This window comes from Ailuropoda melanoleuca, chromosome 1 (genome assembly GCF_002007445.2).
Source record: "Ailuropoda melanoleuca isolate Jingjing chromosome 1, ASM200744v2, whole genome shotgun sequence".
NCBI classification, from domain to species: domain Eukaryota; kingdom Metazoa; phylum Chordata; class Mammalia; order Carnivora; family Ursidae; genus Ailuropoda; species Ailuropoda melanoleuca.
The window spans coordinates 63,142,576-63,162,069 of NC_048218.1; the positions used below are offsets into that span (position 1 = coordinate 63,142,576).

Sequence of the window (19,494 nt, forward strand, 5' to 3'; positions counted from 1 at the left end):
GAGTATCCTATGTGTGCTGCTTATGTCCTGCTGTTTTGTCTGAGTTGCTTTTCCTTTCAGTGCAGTTGTCTGGACTGACACTTTGCCTATCATGGGCTGTGCTTGCTCTCAGTGGTGTTGGTGGGACCCAGGCAGGCCAACTCTGAGGGGTCTTGGCTTTGAGGGAATTTGGGAGCAGGGCAGCAGTGTTAGCAAAATTTGTGCTGGGCCACTAGTCCTATGCCAGATCCCCTGAAATGCTGTGGAGGCTGTGGGGCTGCATTCCCTGGGGTGGCTGGGGGCATGTGGCTGGGCACTATGCAGTGGTTAGGTGCAATGTGCAGCAGTGGCTGTGCATCCGGTGGCTGGGCAGAGCACATGGGCAGTTTTAACAAAATTGGCCCTGAGCCCAGGGCCAAGCTAGCAGGCTTGGAGTAGGTGAGTCCTCAGGAGAACTCTTGGGCATGGCATACTGCTAGCAGTTTAGGTAGCAAATGTCTGTGTAGCCTGACTCCTGTAGATTGACCTTCTGTTTATGGGGGGGAACGGGGAGGATAATGGTACCTAACAGCTCTCTCATTTTCAGAGAAGTTCCCAAACACGCTCCAAAATCAGTATGAATAAATCTGTCACCCATTTGCCCCTGGTGTTGTGTAAATTGCCGTTTTTATGCTTCCTGTCCATGTAGGCTGCTGTCTCTTTAATGGCAGTGACCTAGCTATCACTTGCCCTCCTGGCTAGCCCAGTGCTGAGTGAGCTGACTTTTACAGCTCCAGGTTCCAAGTCCCATTAGTTATACAATCTCATGGAATTCAGCCCCTCTGATTTTCAAAGCCAAATATGAGGATTAGTCTTCCCCCTTGTATGATCCCTGGTTCTAGGGCCCATTTCTCTGACCTCTACATGTGCCAGTTCCCCCTCCTGCAAGCAGCTTCCCCTGCCTTTTTGTCCTTCGTAAACTTTCGGATGCAGCTTGTTCTCTGTTTTTATTGTGGAATTTGTTTTGCCTTTCTTCAGGTTGAAAGGTTTATCTCTTTGGATGTGGATGATATCTAGTTGTAATGTGGGATGGTATGAGCTCAGGGTCCTCCTGCACTGCTACATTCCCAAGCTCCTTCTAGAATCTATTTTTTCTGACCTATGTGGGTCCTCTATTTCTTTGAAAAGCTATATTTATGTTGAAATTATTTCTTGTATATTATATTCTTTTTTTAATGTTTTTTTTTATATTATGTTAGTCACCATACAGTACATCCCCGGATTCTGATGTAAAGCTCGATGATTCATTAGTTGCGTATAACACCCAGTGCACCATACAATACGTGCCCTCCTTACTACCCATCACCAGTCTATCCCATTCCCCCCCCCCCCTCCCCTCTGAGGCCCTCAGTTTGTTTTTCAGAGTCCATAGTCTCTCATGCTTCATTCCCCCTTCTGATTACCCCCCGTTTCTTTATACCTTTCTTCCCCTACTGATCTTCTTAGTTCTTATATTCCATAGATGAGAGAAATCATATGATAATTGTCTTTCTCTTCTTGACTTATTTCACTTAGCATTACCTTCTCCAGTGCCGTGCGTGTTGCAGCAAATGCTGAGAACTCATTCTTTCTGATAGCTGAGTAATATTCCATTGTATATATGGACCACAACTTCTTAATCCAGTCATCTGTTGAAGGGCATCTCGGCTCCTTCCACGCTTTAGCTATTGTGGGCAATGCTGCTATGAACATTGGGGTGCATATGGCCCTTCTCTTCACTACGTCTGTATCTTTGGGGTAAACACCCAGTAGTGCAATGGCTGGGTCATAGGGTAGCTCAATTTTTAACTTTTTAAGGGACCTCCACACTGTTTTCCAGAGTGGCTGTACCAACTTGCATTCCCACCAACAATGTAGGAGGGATCCCCTTTCTCCACATCCTCTCCANATCCTCTCCAGCAATTGTTGTTTCATGCCTTGTCAATTTTTGCCATTCTAACTGGCATAAGGTGGTATCTCAGTGTGGTTTTGATTTGAATTTCCCTGATGGCTAATGATTTTGAACATTTTTTCATGTGTCTGTTAGTCATTTGTATGTCACCATTGGAAAAGTGTCTTTTCATACCTTCTGCCCATTTTTTGATCTGTTTATTTGTTTCTCGTGTATTGAGTTTGAGAAGTTCTTTGTAGATCTTGGATACCAGTCCTTTATCTGTGGTGTCCTTTGCAAATATATTCTCCCATTCCGTGGGCTGTCTCTTAGTTTTTTTGACTGTTTCCTTGGCTGTGCAGAAGCTCTTTATCCTGATAAAGTCCCATAAGTTCATTTTATCTTTTATTTCTCTTGCCTTTGGAGATGTGTCATGAAAAAGGTTGCTTTGGCCGATGTCGTAGAGATTGCTGCCTATGTTTCCTCTAGGATTTTGATGGATTCCTGTCTCACATTGATGTCTTTCGNTGAGCATTGATTTTGTATCCTGCCACATTACTGAATTGCTCTATAACTTCTAATAGTTTGGGCATGGATTCTTTTGGGTTTTCCATATACAGTATCATGTCATCTGCGATGAGAGACATTTTGACTTCTTCTTTACCAATTTGGATATCTTTTATCCCTTTTTGTTGACTGATTGCTGTTGCGAGGACTTCTACTACTATGTTGAATAATAGTGGTGAGAGTGGGCATCCTTGTCGTGTTCCTGATCTTAAGGGAAAGGCTTCCAGCTTTTCCCCATTGAGAATAATGCTTGCAGTAGGCTTTTCATAGATGGCTTTTATGAGATTGAGAAATGTACCCTCTATTCCTACACTCTGAAGGGTTTTAATCAGGAAAGGATGCTGTATTTTGTCAAATGCTTTTTCTGCATCAATTGAGAGGATCATATAGTTCCTGAGTCTTTTCTTGTTGATATCAGTATCACGCTGATCGATTTGCAAATGTTGGACTACGCTTGCATCCCAGGGATGAATCCCCACTTGGTCATGATGGATAATCCTTTTAATGTACTGTTGGATTCTATTAGCAAGGATCTTGTTGAGGATTTTGGCATCCATATTCATTAGAGAAATCGGTCTGTAATTCTCCTTTTTGAGGGGGTCTTTGCCTGGTTTGGGGATCAAGGTAATATTAGCCTCATAGAATGAGTTTGGTAGCTTTCCTTCTGTTTCTATTTTTTGAAATAGCTTTAGGAGAATAGGTATTATTTCTTCTTTGAATGTTTGGTAGAATTCCCCAGGAAAACCGTCCGGGACTGGAATTTTGTTATTTGGAAGGTTGTTTATCACTGACTCAATCTCTCTTCATAATTAACGCCTATTTAAGAAATCTATTTCTTCCTGTTNCCTGTTTAAAAAATCAGTTTCTTCCTGTTTCAGTCTTGGTAGTTTATAGGTTTCCAGGAAGGCCTCCATCTCTTCCAGATTGCTTAATTTATTGGCAGATAGCTGTTGTTAAAAGTTTCTAATAATCCTTCCAATTTCAGTGGTGTCAGTTGTGACCTCTCCTTTTTCATTCATAATTTTATTAATTTGGGTCCTTTATTCTTTTGGATAAGTCTTGCCAGTGATCTGTCAATTTTATTGACTCTCTCAAAGAACCAGCTTCTAGTTGTGTTGATCTGCTCTACTGTACTTCTGGTTTCTAATTCATTGATTTCTGCTCTAATCTTGGTCAACTGCTTCCTTCTGTGTGGATTAGGCCTGTCCCTCTGTTGCTGTTCCAGTTTCTTGAGGTGAGAATATAGAAACTGCATTTTAGATTTTTCTATTCTTTTGAGTGAGGCTTGGATGGCTATGTATTTCCCCCTTAGGACTGCCTTTGCAGTATCCCATAGGTTTTGGACCGTTGTGTATTCATTCTCGTTGGTCTCCATAAATTGTTTAATTTGTTTTTTGATTTCCTGGTTTATCGAGTCATTCTTGAGCAGGATGGTTCTTAGCCTCCAAGTGTTTGAGTTTCTTCCAGGTTTTTCCTTGTGGTTGAGTTCCAATTTCAGAGCGTTGTGGTCTGAGAATATGCAGGGGATAATTTCAATCTTTTGGTATTGGCTGAGACCTGTTTTGTGTCCCAGAGCATGATCTATTCTTGAGAATGTTCCATGGGCATTAGAATAGAATGAGTATTCTTTGGTTCTGGGGTTTAGTGTTCTATATATATATCTATGAGGTCCAATTCGTCGAGTATGGCATTCAAAGCCCTTGTTTCTTTGTCGATTTTTTGCATGGGTGTCCTCTCTATTTCTGATAGTGGGGTGTTGAGGTCCCCTACTATTACTGTGTTCTTATCTATATGTCTCTTTATTTTGGTTAAGAGTTGGCTTGTGTATCTTGCTGCTCCCCTGTTGGGGGCATATATATTAATAATTGTCATATCCACTTGTTGAATACTTCCTTTAAGAATAATATAGTGCCCTTCTGTATCTCTCTCTATGGCCTCTAGTTTAAAATCCAGTCTATCTGATATGAGAATTGCTACTCCAGCTTTCTTTTGAGGTCCATTTGCGTGGAAGATGGTACTCCATCCCCTTACTCTAAGTCTGAATGCATCTTTGGGTTCAAAATGAGTCTCTTGTAGACAGCAAATGGATGGGTCATGTCTCTTTATCCAATCTGCAACCCTGTGGCATTTTATGGGAGCATTTAGGCCATTTACATTGAGACTGATTATTGAGAGATATGATTTTAATGATGCCATGTTGCCAGTAAAGTCTTTGTTTCTATAGATTGTGACTTTCTGTTCTGTATCACTCTTGGGGCCTTTTTACCTTTATAGAAGTCCACCCCCCCAAATATCTCCTGTAGGCCTGGTTTCGTGGTTATGAAATTGGTCAGTGTCTGGCCATTCTGGAAGGTCTTTATTTCTCAATCAATTCTGAATGACAGCCTTGCTGGTAAAGGATCCTTGACTGCACGTTTTTCTTTGAAAGAGCTTTAAAAATGCCCCCCAACCCTTTCTGTCATTCCAGGTCTGTGTAGACAGGTCTGACGTAATTCTGATACCTTTGCCTTGGTACGTGAGAAANTCCAGGTCTCTGTAGACAGGTCTGACGTAATCCTGATACCTTTGCCTTGGTACGTGAGAAATGTCTTTGCCCTGGCTCGTTTCAATACTGTATCCTTGGATCTAATATTTGTGAATTGCACTATGATGTGACGTGGTGTAGATTTGTCGTGGTTGAGCTTGGGAGGGGTCCTCTCTGCCTCTTGGANTCTTGGACACGAATGCTTGTTTCCCTTGCTAGATTAGGGAAGTTTTCAGCTACAATTTGTTCAAATATCTCTTCTATACCTCTGTTTTTCTCCACCCCCTCAGGGATGCCGATGATTCTGACATTGGAACCTTTCATTGATTCAGTAATCACCCGTATCCTACATTCCTGAGCATGGATTTTTTTGAGTCCAGATTCTATTTTAGCTTTCTCTTCTACTAACCCATCCTCCAGTTTGGTGTTATGTTCTTCTGCCTCATTCACCCTGGCCGTCAGAGCCTCAAGTTTTGACTGCATTTGGCCCATAGAATTTTTAATTTCTGCCAGATTCGCTCACATTTCTGCCCTTAGAGATTCTATAGTCTCATTAACATTTTCGTTAATACTTTTTTGAAGTCTGCACATCATCTTGACCATTGTTACTCTGAATTCCATTTCTGATAATTTGGTTATATCCATATCCATTAGTTCTGTGGCAGAGGACACAGACTCGTTGTCTTTTCTTTGCTGGGGGGGATTTCTCCTTCTCATCTTTCTGATGAGGAGATGGTGTGGGGTTGTCTAGAGCCCAAATTATTGACCGGGACCCAGGCCATGCACCCTTGTTTTATAGGGATCTTAGGGATGTGAGCTTCTTGATTTTTCAGCCTGCCTTCTGGGGTAGGGGCCTGTTGCGCCAATACTCAGGCAGCCCTGTTTGGGTAGAGTCTCCGTGTCCCCTCGAGGGGGGATGGGGATATGCACACTGTGAGCCGGTATTTCCAGGGTTTTGTTCTGTGGCGGCTTTCCCTGGCGGTTTGCTGTGCCTCTTCTGAGAGTCAGAGCAGCAGCCGCCGAATCTCAGCCTTTGTCTCAGAACAGAGGGATCACGGACCGTTCTTCACTGATGTTCTGGCCACTTTAACTCTGTTTCTGTTGGTGCTGCTCAACCCTGCAGCGTCCCGGGATGTGCGCCCCACGCCCGGCGTCCCAGCCCTCACTTCCAGGGCTGGCGCATCTCTGTCCTTTGTGATTCTAACACGTCCAGCCGCCAGCCACCCCCGTGCACTCCCAGAGCTCCCGGTCTCAGTCTGGTTCCAGTGAGCACACCGGAACTCCGTTTCAGTCTGGATTGGTGCGTTCCCTGGCTCACGGTCTCGGTCTGCTCTCTCACGGGTGCCAGTCGTGAGTCCGCCTGCTCCCCCGTGCAGGTGGCTACCGCTTCCCCCTGCCCGAACACGGTGGCTCCCTCCACCTCCGTTTATCTTCCGATATCTGTGTGCGCCTTCACGGCTCCCCACTTTCGTACCTCAATACTCAGCGCTGGAGATGTTCATTTGTAGAGATCCAGATGTATCTTCCTGCGTCTCAGGCTGATTCCATAGATGTGCAGGCTGATCTGGTACCTGTCCAGCTCGACTCAGGGGACTGGCTGAAAAAGGGGTCCCCTACTCCTCCACCATTTTAACTCTTCCCTCTATTATTATATTCTTATGTTAGTCTTGTCACCTTTATGATATTATCAACTTTTTATATTTTTCTTTTCTTTTTTTCCCCATTGTATGACTATGAAAGCTTTCAAATAAAGGAGTTGAAAAAGTTATACCATGAGCATTCATGTATGTATGTGTATACACACACACATGCACATACATACTCACCACTTAGATTTGACAATTACCATTTTGCTATATTTACTTTATAATATATGTCTATTCATCTATGAGCCATAATACTTCTATGGATGCATTTAATTAAGTTGCAGGTGTCAGTAGACTTTAACTCTTAGAACCTCAGTATGCATATCATATATCATGCATACTGATGTATGCATATCATATATCATGCACACTGATGTATGCATATCATATAACTCAGTATAACCATTGTTTATAATACTATTTTCTTATCTTTTTTTGACATTCAATTTTCACACAGAGAAATCATAAATTTTATCATACAATTTGATGACTTTTTGCCAATGTATATACTTGTGTAATCCAAACCTTTATCAAAATATAGAATATTACCTTTACTATACCCCTTTCCAGTTAGTTCTCCTCAAGTCAACTACTGCTCTGATTTTTTTTCACCATAGATTAGTTTTGCTTGTTCAAATTCTAATATAATTATACTATATGCACTGTTTTGTGTATTGCTTCTTATATTTAGCATAACATTTTTGAGAATCATCCATATGGTTGTATCTGTCATATGGTTGTATCTGTCAATAGTGTTTATCTTTCAACTGGTGAGTGGTAATTTATTGTATGAGTATAGCACATTTTGGTTTTGATTCTCTTTTTGGACAGCTGGACTGTTTCTAGGTTGTTATGTATAAGCTATTAGGGGCATACTTAACACAAATTATTATGTGGCCATATGCTATTTTCTGAGATACATACATAGGAGAGAAATTTATAGGTAATAGGACCGATAGTTTTATAGAAAACTACAAGACAATTTTCCAAAGTGTTTGTATCATTTTATACTCCTACCAACATTTGGTAGTATTTTTTTAATGAAAAATAATTATTTTAGTCATTATGGTAGTAGGACAATGGTATCTTGTGATTTTAGTTTTATTAATTTTTATTTCCTTGATGACTATTTTTACTATCTGCTCTCTTTCAGACAGTTCGGCATGGTTTTCCTTATCAGCCCACAGCATTAGCCTTTGATCCAGTTCAGAAAATCTTGGCTATTGGGACAAGAACAGGTGCTATACGAATGTATCCTTAATTTTTGTTTTATTATTTGTTACATTAATACCAATTACATTTCCTTAAATATTCAGGTAAGTGAAATATGACCAAATAAATTTGGTTTCTTCAAAAGAGGTAATGATTGTGAAAGACCACATATCCCGGTTTATTGGCATATTTTTAATGTCTGTGAGATAACTATTGATGTCCTTTCTTTAATTCCTTTTTAATCTTTAATCTTTAATTCCTTTTGATAAATACCTAGAAGTAGAATTGCTGAATCATATGGAAGTTCTGGTTTTAATTCTTTGAGGAAACTCCATACTGTTTTCCATAGTGGCTGTACTAATTTACAGTCTCACCAACAGTGTACAAGTGTTTCCTTTTCTCCATATCCTTGCTAACACTTGTTATTTCTTGTCTTTTTGGTAATAGCCATTCTACCAGGTATGAAGTGATATCTCATTGTGGTTCTGATTTGCATTTCTCTGATAATTAGTGATGCCTAACAACTTTTCATGTATCAGTTAGCCATCTGTAGGTCTTCTTTTGAAAAATGTCTATTCAGGTCCTCTGTCCATTTTTTAATCTAATTGTTTTTTTATTTTGATATTGAGTTATATGAGTTCTTTATATATTTTGAATATTGACCCCTTATCAGATATGTAATTTGTAAATACTTTCTCCCATTTATTTTGTTGATGGTTTCTTTTGTTGTACAGAAGGTTTTTAGTTTGATGTAGTCCTACTTGTTTATTTTTGCTTTTGGTATCATATCCAAAAAATCATTGCCAAGACCAATGTCTAGGAGCTTACTGTATTTATTTTCTTCTAGGAGTTTTATGGCTTCAGGTCTTATCTTTCAAGTCTTTAATCCATTTTGAGTTAATTTTTATGTGTACTGTAAGATAGTGGTCCAATTTTCTTTTGCATATTGCTGTCCAGTTTTCCTGGCACCATTTATTGAAGAAACTGTCTTTTCCCCATTGAGTAGTCTTTGCTCTCTTATCAAATATTAGTTGACCATGTATGTATGGGTTTATTTCTGGGCTCTTGGTTCTGTTCCATTGGTCTATGTGTCTACTTTTATGCCAATACCATAATGTTTTGATTACTGTAACTTTGTAATATAGTTTGGAATCAGGAAGCATGATGCCTCTAGCTTTGTTCTCTTTTTTCTCAAGATTACTTTGGCTGCTTGATGTCTTTTGTGGTTTTATACATATTTTAGGATTGCTCTATTTCTGTAAAGGATGCCATTGGAATTTTTATAGATATCATGTTGAATCTGTGTATTGATTTGAGTAGAATGGATATTTTAACAGTATTCTTTCAATCCATGATCATGGAATATCTTTTCATTCATTTATAATTTCTTCAAATTCTTTCATCAGTGTCTTACAGTTTTCAGTGTCAAGGTCTTTCACTTCCTTGGTTAAATTTATTCCTAGGTACTTTATTCTTTTGATGCAGTTGTAAATGGGATTGTTTTCTTAATTTCTCATTCTGATAATTTATCATTAGTACGTAGAAATGCAACTCATTTTTGTACATTGATTTTGTAGGATCATTTTCTTTTCAATCTACCATGTCAATCTACTTTGTTTAATTGATATATGATGGTAATTTACTATAAGGTAATTATTTATATGTTAGGACTTAATTCTGCCATTTTACTTGTTCGTTTTCTGCTTGTTTCCTCTGTTTCTTGTCTATTTGTCTTTTCCTATTTTCCTGTGGGTTATTTTGAACATTTTTAGTAATTCAATCTTGATTTATTTATATTGTTTTTGAGTATATTTCTTTGTAGAGTTTTCTCAGTGGTTGCTCTAGGTATTACAGTAAACATACATAAATTATCACAGTCTACTGGTATCAACATTTTTTCACTTTGAGGAAAACTGAAACCTCCTTCCATTTAGGTCCCTGTACCCTGTCTACTTTTAAAGTGTAATTATCTTATGTATTTCCTGTAAATGCCTTGAGCAGCACCACATCATATGGTGCTATCATTTTTGCTTCAGACATCAAATGAGACTTAAGAAACTCATAAGAAGTAGTATAATCTATTATATTTACCCAAGTTTTTACCCAATCCTGTTATTTCCTTTCTAAAGCTCCAAGACTTCTTTTTCCAGGGTTTTTATGGTGAAAATATGTGCTGTTGATTTGAGAACTTTCATTTCCTTCTGGTTAGAGCACGTTCTTTAGATTTTTTGTAAAGGGTAGATTTGTTAGAAACAAATTGTCTTAGTTTTTCTTCATCTGAGAATGTATGTATTCTTCATTCCTCAAGGATATTTTTGCTTTGTATGCACACTTGACGGTTACTTTCTTTTATTACTTGAAAAATGTTGTACCACTTTGTTCTGGCTGCTGTGGTTTCAGATGAGAAATTACTATCATTCAATTTCATGTTTGTTTATAATACTTGGTCTCTGCCTGCTTTCCAGAGCTTTCCCCCTTAGTTTTCAGAAGCTTAATTATGATGTATCTTGACATGGATATTTCTGGGTTTATCTTATTTGGTGTTTGCTCCACTTTCTGCATCTGTAGGTTTATGTATTTCATCAAATTTGGAAGTTTTCAGCCATTATTTTTTATAATAGTTTTTCAATCCCACTGTCTTTTTATTCTCCCTCTGGGGCTCTAATTATATGAATGTTACATCTTTTGTTCTTATCCCACAGACCCCTGACACTGTTTATTATATTTCCCCACTTCAGTCTCTTTTCCCTTTGTTGTTCAGATCAGGTAAATTTTATTGATCTCTTCCCAAGTTTACTGATTTTATCCTTATCATCTCCACTATACTACTGAGCTTATCCATTTTTATCTTGGTTATTATATTTTTCAGTTCATTTCTTTTTTAGAATTCCTATTTGCTGATCTTTATTTCTCATTTGTTTTAAGAAGATTCATAATTGCTTATTGAAGGATTTTTGTGACGGCTGTTGAAAACATTTTTCAGATAATTACAACATCTGATTCATTTTCATGTTGGCGTGTATTGATTATCTTTTCTCATTCAAATGCCATTATCTTGGTTCTTAGTATGGTGAGTGATTTTCAATTGTATCCTGGATATTTTGGATATTATATTATGAAACTTGGATGCTAGTAATAATTTTTTTTTTACCACTTAAGTCCCCCTGTTGAGGTGTAACTTGAGGGCCGGGTGGGTGTGTATATTCAAGTTTTGTGTTGGGCCCTGTCAAAATACCCACCCCAGCAAAAGTGGGTACTGACTCATCCACCTCATTTTCCAATGTGTGGGAATGGAAGTTCATCTTTCTACAGGGCCCCAGTGACGTCAGGAGAGATAGAAAGCATGGTATCAACCACTCTTCCTTGCACCACCTTGTTCCAGCTCAGTGATGTGAGTAGAGGTTCAGCTCCTAGTAGGATCCTCTGACACAATATGGGTGCTGACTAGCCCTGATTTGCCCACCTTGTTCAGTCTTAGCGCTGTCAGGTGGATGTGGGTATTCAACTTCCCAATGACCACCCTGGTGACAGAGCTAGGAGAGTGTGTGTGAAGCTTAATGTGTGTGTGAATCCCCACCTTGTACCATCTCATTAAATCTTGTTGTTCCTGAATTCCACAGATGCTACGTTGGTAGGAGAATTAGAACACCTTTTTTTATACTAGGATGGGAATGTAAGATCAGGTGCTCATTCAGACTCACTAATACTGTCCCATCAGATTGGATTACTCCCACCTGCCTTACTCATCTGGAGATGGCAGATTAGCATTCTCCTTAGTGCACTAATGCCACCTGACAGTGGAACAGAGTGCTTACTGCTTCTGCCAGGCAGGGGATGGGTGATTAACTTTCTATTTGTGCCCTTAAACACTACCTGCTGAGAGAATTGGAGTGCGCTCTCTGCAGGGTGGGAGAAGGATAAGGTGGAAGATCAGTTCCCCAGTCAACCCTGTTAAACTGTGTGGAGTCAGGAAGAGGAGAGTTTTTTCTTTGTTGTTTGCTAGATTAGGTTCAGTGATGCCAAAATCTGTTTTTAGGTCTACCTATCTTCTCAGTCCTTTGGCTGGGAAAAGAGTCCTTTTCTTGGAGTTTTTGTTTCTGTTTTTTTGTTTGTACCAGTTGGTGGTTCTGGGTTGGAGACTTCTACAGTGCATTGTCCAGGATACATAAGACACGATAAGGAAACCCAAGGAAATCGCTGCTGTGTCATTCCTCAAGTCCTGAGTTGCTTTGTCATTCCTCCTTCTTTCTACCTTTCACATTCTTTCTATGTTTGATTGTAATATTATATCCAGAGATTTGTTTTTATTGTTGTTGTTGTTGTTGGTAAGAGGCAGAAGCTGGGAGGAATAGAACTACTTCGTCTTCACAGATTTGGAATTCTCCACCCTCAAATTTTAATATGTTGTGTTTTCCTTTCATTATGTTTAAAATATTTTCTAATTTCTGCTTGATTTCTTTTCTTGACCTATGGGTTATTTATGTGTTATTTAGTTTCCAAATATTAGATGTTTTTCTAGAATTCTGTTATTGATTTTTAATGTAATTCCATTGTGGTCAGAGAATATACTCTGTATAACCAGAATCTTTTTAAAATTAACTGAAGCTTGTTTTCTGGCCCTGTCTGTGGTCTGTCCTGATAAATGTTAAATGTGTATTTGAAATGAATATGTATACTATTGTCGTTGGGTGGATTGATCTGTAAATATCACTTAGGGAAAATCAATTGATAGTGTGGTTAAGATCTGTATTTGTACTGATTTTCTCCTTATCACTATCTGTTTCTTCTATTACTAAGAGAGTGGTATTAAAATCTCTCAATATAATTGTAAACTGATCTGTTTATCCTTGCAGTTCTATCAGTTTTATTTCATTTAATGTATTTCAAAGCATTGTTATTAGCTGTATGAACATTTAGGAGTGTTAAGTCCTCTTGATGAGTTGACTCTTAACATTATGAAATGACGTTTGTCTCTGGTAATATTCTCTAATCTGAATTTTACTTGGTCTGATATGGATGTAGCTACTGAAGCTTTCTTTTGATTAGTCTTAACATGGTATATCTTTTTCCATCTCTTTCATTTTAACCTATTAGTGTCTTCATGTTTCAGGTGTGTTTTTAAGACAGCATAGATTGGGTGTTGGTTTTTTTGTGTGTGTAATTTGACAATTTCTGCCCTTTAAACTTATAATCTTAAAATTTAATTTTATATTAAAAAGAGATTCACATTTTGAAATAAGATTATTTGGGGTTTTATGATGTTGAGTTGTCTAAGTTCTTTATATATTTAGGGTATTGACTCTTTATTAGGTATACCATTTGTGAATATCTTCTCCCATTCCATAGGCTACCTTTTTGTTTTGTTGATGGTTTCTTTCACTGTGCAAAACATTTTTATTTTGATGTAGTACCTATGTTTATTTTTGTGTTTGTTTCCCTTGTCTCAGGAGACATATCCAGAAAAATGTTTCTATGGCTGATGTGAAAGAAATTACTCTCTATGTTTCCTTTTAGGAGTCTTATGGTTTCAGATCTCACATTTAGGTCTTTAATCCATTTAAGTTTATTTTTGTGTATGGTGTAAGACAGTAGTTTAGTTTCATTCTTTTGCATGTAGCTGTATAGTTATCCCAGCATTACTTGTTGAAAGGACTATTTCTCCACATTGTATATTCTTGCCACCTTTGTTGTAGGTTAATATGATTATACAAGCATGGGTTTATTTCTGGGCTCTCTATTCTGTCACATTAATTTATGTTTCTGTATTTGTGCCGGTACCATATGGATTTGATTATTATAGCTCTGTATTATAGCTTGATATCTAATATAACACTGTACGTAATTATACTTCAATAAAAAATAGTTAGAAAATAGATTCATGATTTAATTGGTGTAAAGTGCTGCCCCAGGAACCTGCCCCAGGTTGTTTCGGAATGCATTATTTGTGCATCTCTCTGGGCTGGGAGGAGCTTTGACCTGCAGGGGATAGTCTCTTATGGAAGCTGTTTCCAATCATTTGGGAGCCTCCTTCCACAGGTTGGGAGGGGGAGTTTTTGACTCTACAAGGTTTGTACCGGAATGTCATGGCAGCCTTTCTCCATGCGGGTGGTATACCCGCAATGCAAATGCATTATGATGAGTCTAGGGGTTACCCTGGGGCAGAGGTGGAAGAGGAAAGCACATATTCTGCACCTGTGGCTCTTGATCTCTCAGTCCCAAGGTCTTGGAAGCCCTAAAGTCAGGCTGTTGTACCCCTGGGCCTTTAATGTGTAGCTTATTTATCACTGTCCTCACCTCCAGTGACGTGTCTCTATCATTCCCTTCAAGGATTTGGGACTCTGCTTCCCTGTGTTCCTTCCACTGCTCATGCCTAGCTTCTACCTAAGAGAATCATATAGTATGTGACTCTTTGATCTGGTTTTTTTTTCACTCAATATAATGTCTTTTAGATTCATCACAGTTATATGTTCATTAAAAGGTAATTCCTTTTTATGGTGGAGTAGACTTCTGTTGTATGGATATACTACATTTTGTTAATCCATCCACCTGTTGAATGAAATTTGGATTATTTCCAGCTTTTAGGTACCATAAGTAAAGCTTCTTTGAACATTAATGTATCGATTTTGTGGAAATATAACTTTCCATTTGTATAGTAAATCTGACAAGTGGGATTGCTGGGTCATGTGGTATGTTTAAATTTATGTGAAACTGAAATCATTTTCCAGAGATGTATCATTTTGAATTTCTATCAACAATATGAATTTCAGTTGCTCCACAGCTTTGCCAGCACTTTGGTATTCTCAATATTTTAAAAATTTATCTATTCTAATAGGTATAGTAGTATTACACTGTGGTTTAAATTTCCATTTTCCTAACAACCGCCTATTCATGCTGTCCTTATATCCTTTTTGTTGAAGTGTCTGTCTTTTGCCTGTTTTAAAATCGTATTGTTTGTTTTCTTATTGCTGAGTTTTGAGTTTCTTTATATATTCTGGATATAACTTATGTTGAATATGTATTTTGCAAATATTTTTGCACACTCTATAGATTGTCTTTTCATTCTTTTAATGCTATTTTTTGCAGAATAAAATTTTAAATTTTGATGTAGTCCAACTTATCAGTTATTTTTAATGATCTGTTGATGTCATGTCTAAGAACTCTTCATGTAACCTGAGGTCAGGTAGATTTTTCTCCTATGTTTTCTTCTAATAGTTGAGTTTTTTTTATATTTAAGTCTATAATCCACATGTAGTTAATTTTTGTCTGTGGTGTAAAGTATGGATCACATTTCATATGATGACATATAAATATTTCATTGGTCCAGTATTTTTTGTTGAGAAGACTATCCTTTTTTCACTGAATGCCTTCATACTTTGGTCAAAATCTTTTAAATACCTGTGTGAATATATTTATGGACTCACTTTATTTTATATGAACATATCGTTTTGATTATTTTAGCATTAAAATAAGTCTTGAAATCAGGAAATTTATTTTTTCAAAAATTTTTTAGGCTTTTCTACATTCTTTGACTTTACATTAGAATTTTAGAATCACATTGCCATTTTCTACCAAACATCTTTTGAGATTTTGGTCTATAGATGGTTGGGAAGAATTGATATCTTCATGATTTTGAGTCTTTCTAAATACATTAAAATGTTATATTTCTCCATTAATTTGTTTGATTTTTAAATTTCCTTTATCATAGTTTTATAGTTTTCAGTATTTATACCAAAGCTAAATGTGTTGACAGTAGTCTGCATATGCTATCTCCTCATTCCTGAGTTATGTCTTTTTTATTTTTATTATGATATGCTAGTACATCATTAGTTTTTGATGTAGTGTTCCATGATTCATTGTTTGCGTATAGCACCCAGTGTTCAATGCAATATACATGCCCTCCTTAATACCCATCACTGGTCTAGCCCATCCCCCCACCCCTCTCCCCTCTAAAATCCTCAGTTTGTTTCCCAGAGTCCATAGTCTTTCGTGGTTCATTTCCCCTTTTTTTTACCCCCCTTCATTGTTCCCTTCCTTCTCCTACCAGTCTCCCTGCTATTCCTTATGTTCCACAAATGAGTGAAACCATATGATAATTGTCTTTCTCTGCTTGACTTATTTCGCTTAGCTTATCTCCTCCAGTCCCATCCATGTTTCAACAAATGTTGAGAAATCGTTCTTTTTGATGGCTGAGTAATATTCCATTGTATATATGGACCACATCTTCTTAATTCAGTCATCTGTTGAAGGACATCTCGGCTCCTTCCACGATTTAGCTATTGTGGACAGTGCTGTTATGAACATTGGGGTGCATATAGCCTTTCTCTTCGCTATGTCTGTATCTTTGGAATAAATACCCAGTAGTGCAATTGCTGGATCATAGGGTAGCTCAATTTTTAACCTTTTGAGGGATCTCCACACTGTTTTCTAAAGTGGCTGTACCAACTTGCATTCCCACCAACAGTGTAAGAGGGTTCCCCTTTCTCCACATCCTTTCCAACATTTGTTGTTTCTTGCCTTGTCAATTTTTGCCATTCTAACTGGTGTAAGGTGGTATCTCAATGTGTTTTTTTTTTAAAGATTTTACTTATTTATTCGACAGAGAGAGAGACAGCCAGCAAGAGAGGGAACACAAGCAGGGGGAGTGGGAGAGGAAGAAGCAGGCTTCCAACAGAGGAGCCTGATGTGGTGCTCAATCCCAGATTTCCGGGATCATGCCCTGAGCCGAAGGCAGACGCTTAACAACTGAGCCACCCAGGCGCCCCTCAATGTGGTTTTGATTTGAATTTCCCTAATGGCTAATAATGTTGAACATTTTTTCATGTGTCTTTAGCCATTTGTATGTCTTCATTGGAAAAGTGTTTGTTCATATCTTTGCCCATTTTTTGATTTAATTATTTGTTTCTTGGGTATTGAGCTTGAGAGTTTCTTTATAGATCTTGGATACCAGACTTTTATCTGTAGTGTCATTTGCAAATATCTTCTCCCATTCTGTGGGTTGCCTCTTTGTTTTGATGACTGTTCCCTTTGCTGTGCAGAAGTTTTTATCTTGATGAAATCCTGCAAGTTCATTTTTTCTTTTGTTTCTCTTGCCTTTAGACATGTGTCATGAAAGAAGTTGCTGTGGCCAATGTCAAAGAGGTTACAGCCTATGTTCTCCTCTATGATTTTGATGGATTCCTGTCTCACATCAAGGTCTTTCATCCATGGAGTTTATCTTTGTATATGGTGTGAGAGAGTGGTCGAGTTTCATTCTTCTGTATATAGCTGTCCAATTTTCCAAGCACCATTTATTGAAGAGACTGTCTTTTTTCCACTGGATGTTTTTTCCTGCTTTGTCAAAGATTAGTTGACCCTAGAGCCGAGGGTCCATTTCTGGAGTCTGTATTCTGTTCCATTGGTCTATGTGCCTGTTTTTGTGCCAGTACCACTTTGTCTTAGTGATCACCGCTCCGTAGTATAGCTTGAAATCAGGCAACGTGATGCCCCCAGCTTCGTTTTGTTTTTTTTTTTTCCAAAATTTCCTTTGTGATTCAGGGTCTTTTCTGTTTCCCCACAAATTTTAGGATTGTTTGTTCCACTCTTTGAAAAATGTCATTGGTATTTTGATCGGGATAGGGTTGAAAGTGTAGATTGTTCTGGGTAGCGTAGACATTTTAAATTTGTTTATTCTTCCGATCCATGAGCATGGAATGTTTTTCCATCTGTTTGTGTCTTCTTCAATGTCTTTCATCAGTGTTCTGCGGTTTCTAGAGTATAGATCCTTTACCTCTCTGGTTAAGTTAATTCCGAGATATCTTATGGTTTTTGGTGCTATTGTAAAAGGAATCAATTACCTAATTTCTCTTTCTTAAGTCTCTTTGTTCATTTATAGAAATGCAACTGATTCCTGAGCATTGATTTTGTGTCCTGCCACATTACTGAATTGTTGTATGAGTTCTAGTAATTTGGGGGTGGAGTCTTTTTGGTTTTCCATATAAAGTATCATGTCGTGTGCAAAGAGAGAGAGTTTGACTTTTTCTTTGCCGATTTGAATACCTTTTATTCTTTTTTGTTGTCTGATTGCTGTTGCTAGGGCTTCTAGTACTATGTTGAACAATAATGGCGAGACTGGGCATCCTTGTTGTGTTCCTGATTTTAAGGGAAAGGCGCTCAGCTTTCCCCCATTGAGAATGATATTCGCTGTAGGCTTTTCATAGATGGTTTTTATGAAATTGAGAAATGTACCCTCTATCCCTAGACTCTGAAGGGTTTTAATCAGGAAAGGATGCTGCATTTTGTCAAAGGCTTTTTCTTTTTTTAAATTTTTTATTATATTATGTTAGTCACCATACAGTACATCCCCGAATTCCGATGTAAAGCTCGATGATTCATTAGTTGCGTATAACACCCAGTGCACCATGCAATACGTGCCCTCCTTACTACCCATCACCAGTCTATCCCAATCCCCCACCCTCCTCCCCTCTGAGGCCCTCAGTTTGTTTCTCATAGTCCATAGTCTCTCATGTTTCATTCCCCCTTCTGATTACCCCCCTTTCTTTATCCCTTTCTTCCCCTACTGATCATCCTAGTTCTTATGTTCCATAGATGAGAGAAATCATATGATAATTGTCTTTCTCTGCTTGACTTATTTCACTTAGCATTATCTCCTCCAGTGCCGTCCATGTTGCAGCAAATGTTGAGAATTCGTTCTTTCTGATAGCTGAGTAATATTCCATTGTATATATGGACCACAGCTTCTTAATCCAGTCATCTGTTGAAGGGCATCTCGGCTCCTTCCATGATTTGGCTATTGTGGACAATGCAGCTATGAACATTGGGGTGCATATGGCCCTTCTCTTTACTACGTCTGTATCTTTGGGGTAAACACCCAGTAGTGCAATGGCTGGGTCATAGGGTAGTTCAATTTTTAACTTTTTAAGGGACCTCCACACTGTTTTCCAGAGTGGCTGTACCAACTTGCATTCCCACCAACAATGTAGGAGGGATCCCCTTTCTCCACATCCTCTCCAACAATTGTTGTTTCTTGCCTTGTCTATCTTTGCCATTCTAACTGGCGTAAGGTGGTATCTCAGTGTGGTTTTGATTTGAATTTCCCTGATGGCTAATGATTTTGAACATTTTTTCATGTGTCTGTTAGCCATTTGTATGTCTTCATTGGAAAAGTGTCTGTTCATATCTTCTGCCCATTTTATGATTTGTTTATTTGTTTCTCGTGTATTGAGTTTGAGAAGTTCTTTGTAGATCTTGGATACCAGTCCTTTATCTGTAGTGTCCTTTGCAAATATTTTCTCCCATTCCGTGGGCTGCCTCTTAGTTTTTTTGACTGTTTCCTTGGCTGTGCAGAAGCTTTTTATCTTGATGAAGTCCCATAAGTTCATTTTATCCTTTGTTTCTCTTGCCTTTGGAGATGTGTCATGAAAAAGGTTGCTGTCAAAGGCTTTTTCTGCATCAATTGAGAGAATCATAGGGTTCTTGTCTATTCTCTTATTAATTTGATCTATCACACTGACCAATTTGCGAATATTGAACCACCTTGCATCCCAGGGATGAATCCCACTTGGTTGTGATGGATAATCCTTTTAATGTACTGCTGGATCCTATTAGCTAGGATCTTGTTGAGAATTTTGGCATCCATATTCATCAGGGATATCGGTCTG

General features: G+C 38.1%; 1 protein-coding gene across 1 annotated transcript in view; it reads left to right on the forward strand.

The window, feature by feature from the left end:
* The window catches only part of STXBP5L (syntaxin binding protein 5 like), a 404,610-nt gene that overhangs the window by 89,003 nt on the left and 296,113 nt on the right, over positions 1 to 19,494 (forward strand). Inside the window, exon 3 of the mRNA XM_034659194.1 lies at positions 7,779 to 7,876. Coding sequence (XP_034515085.1) covers positions 7,779 to 7,876 — 98 coding nt within the window. The remainder of the gene's footprint in view (positions 1 to 7,778; positions 7,877 to 19,494) is intronic.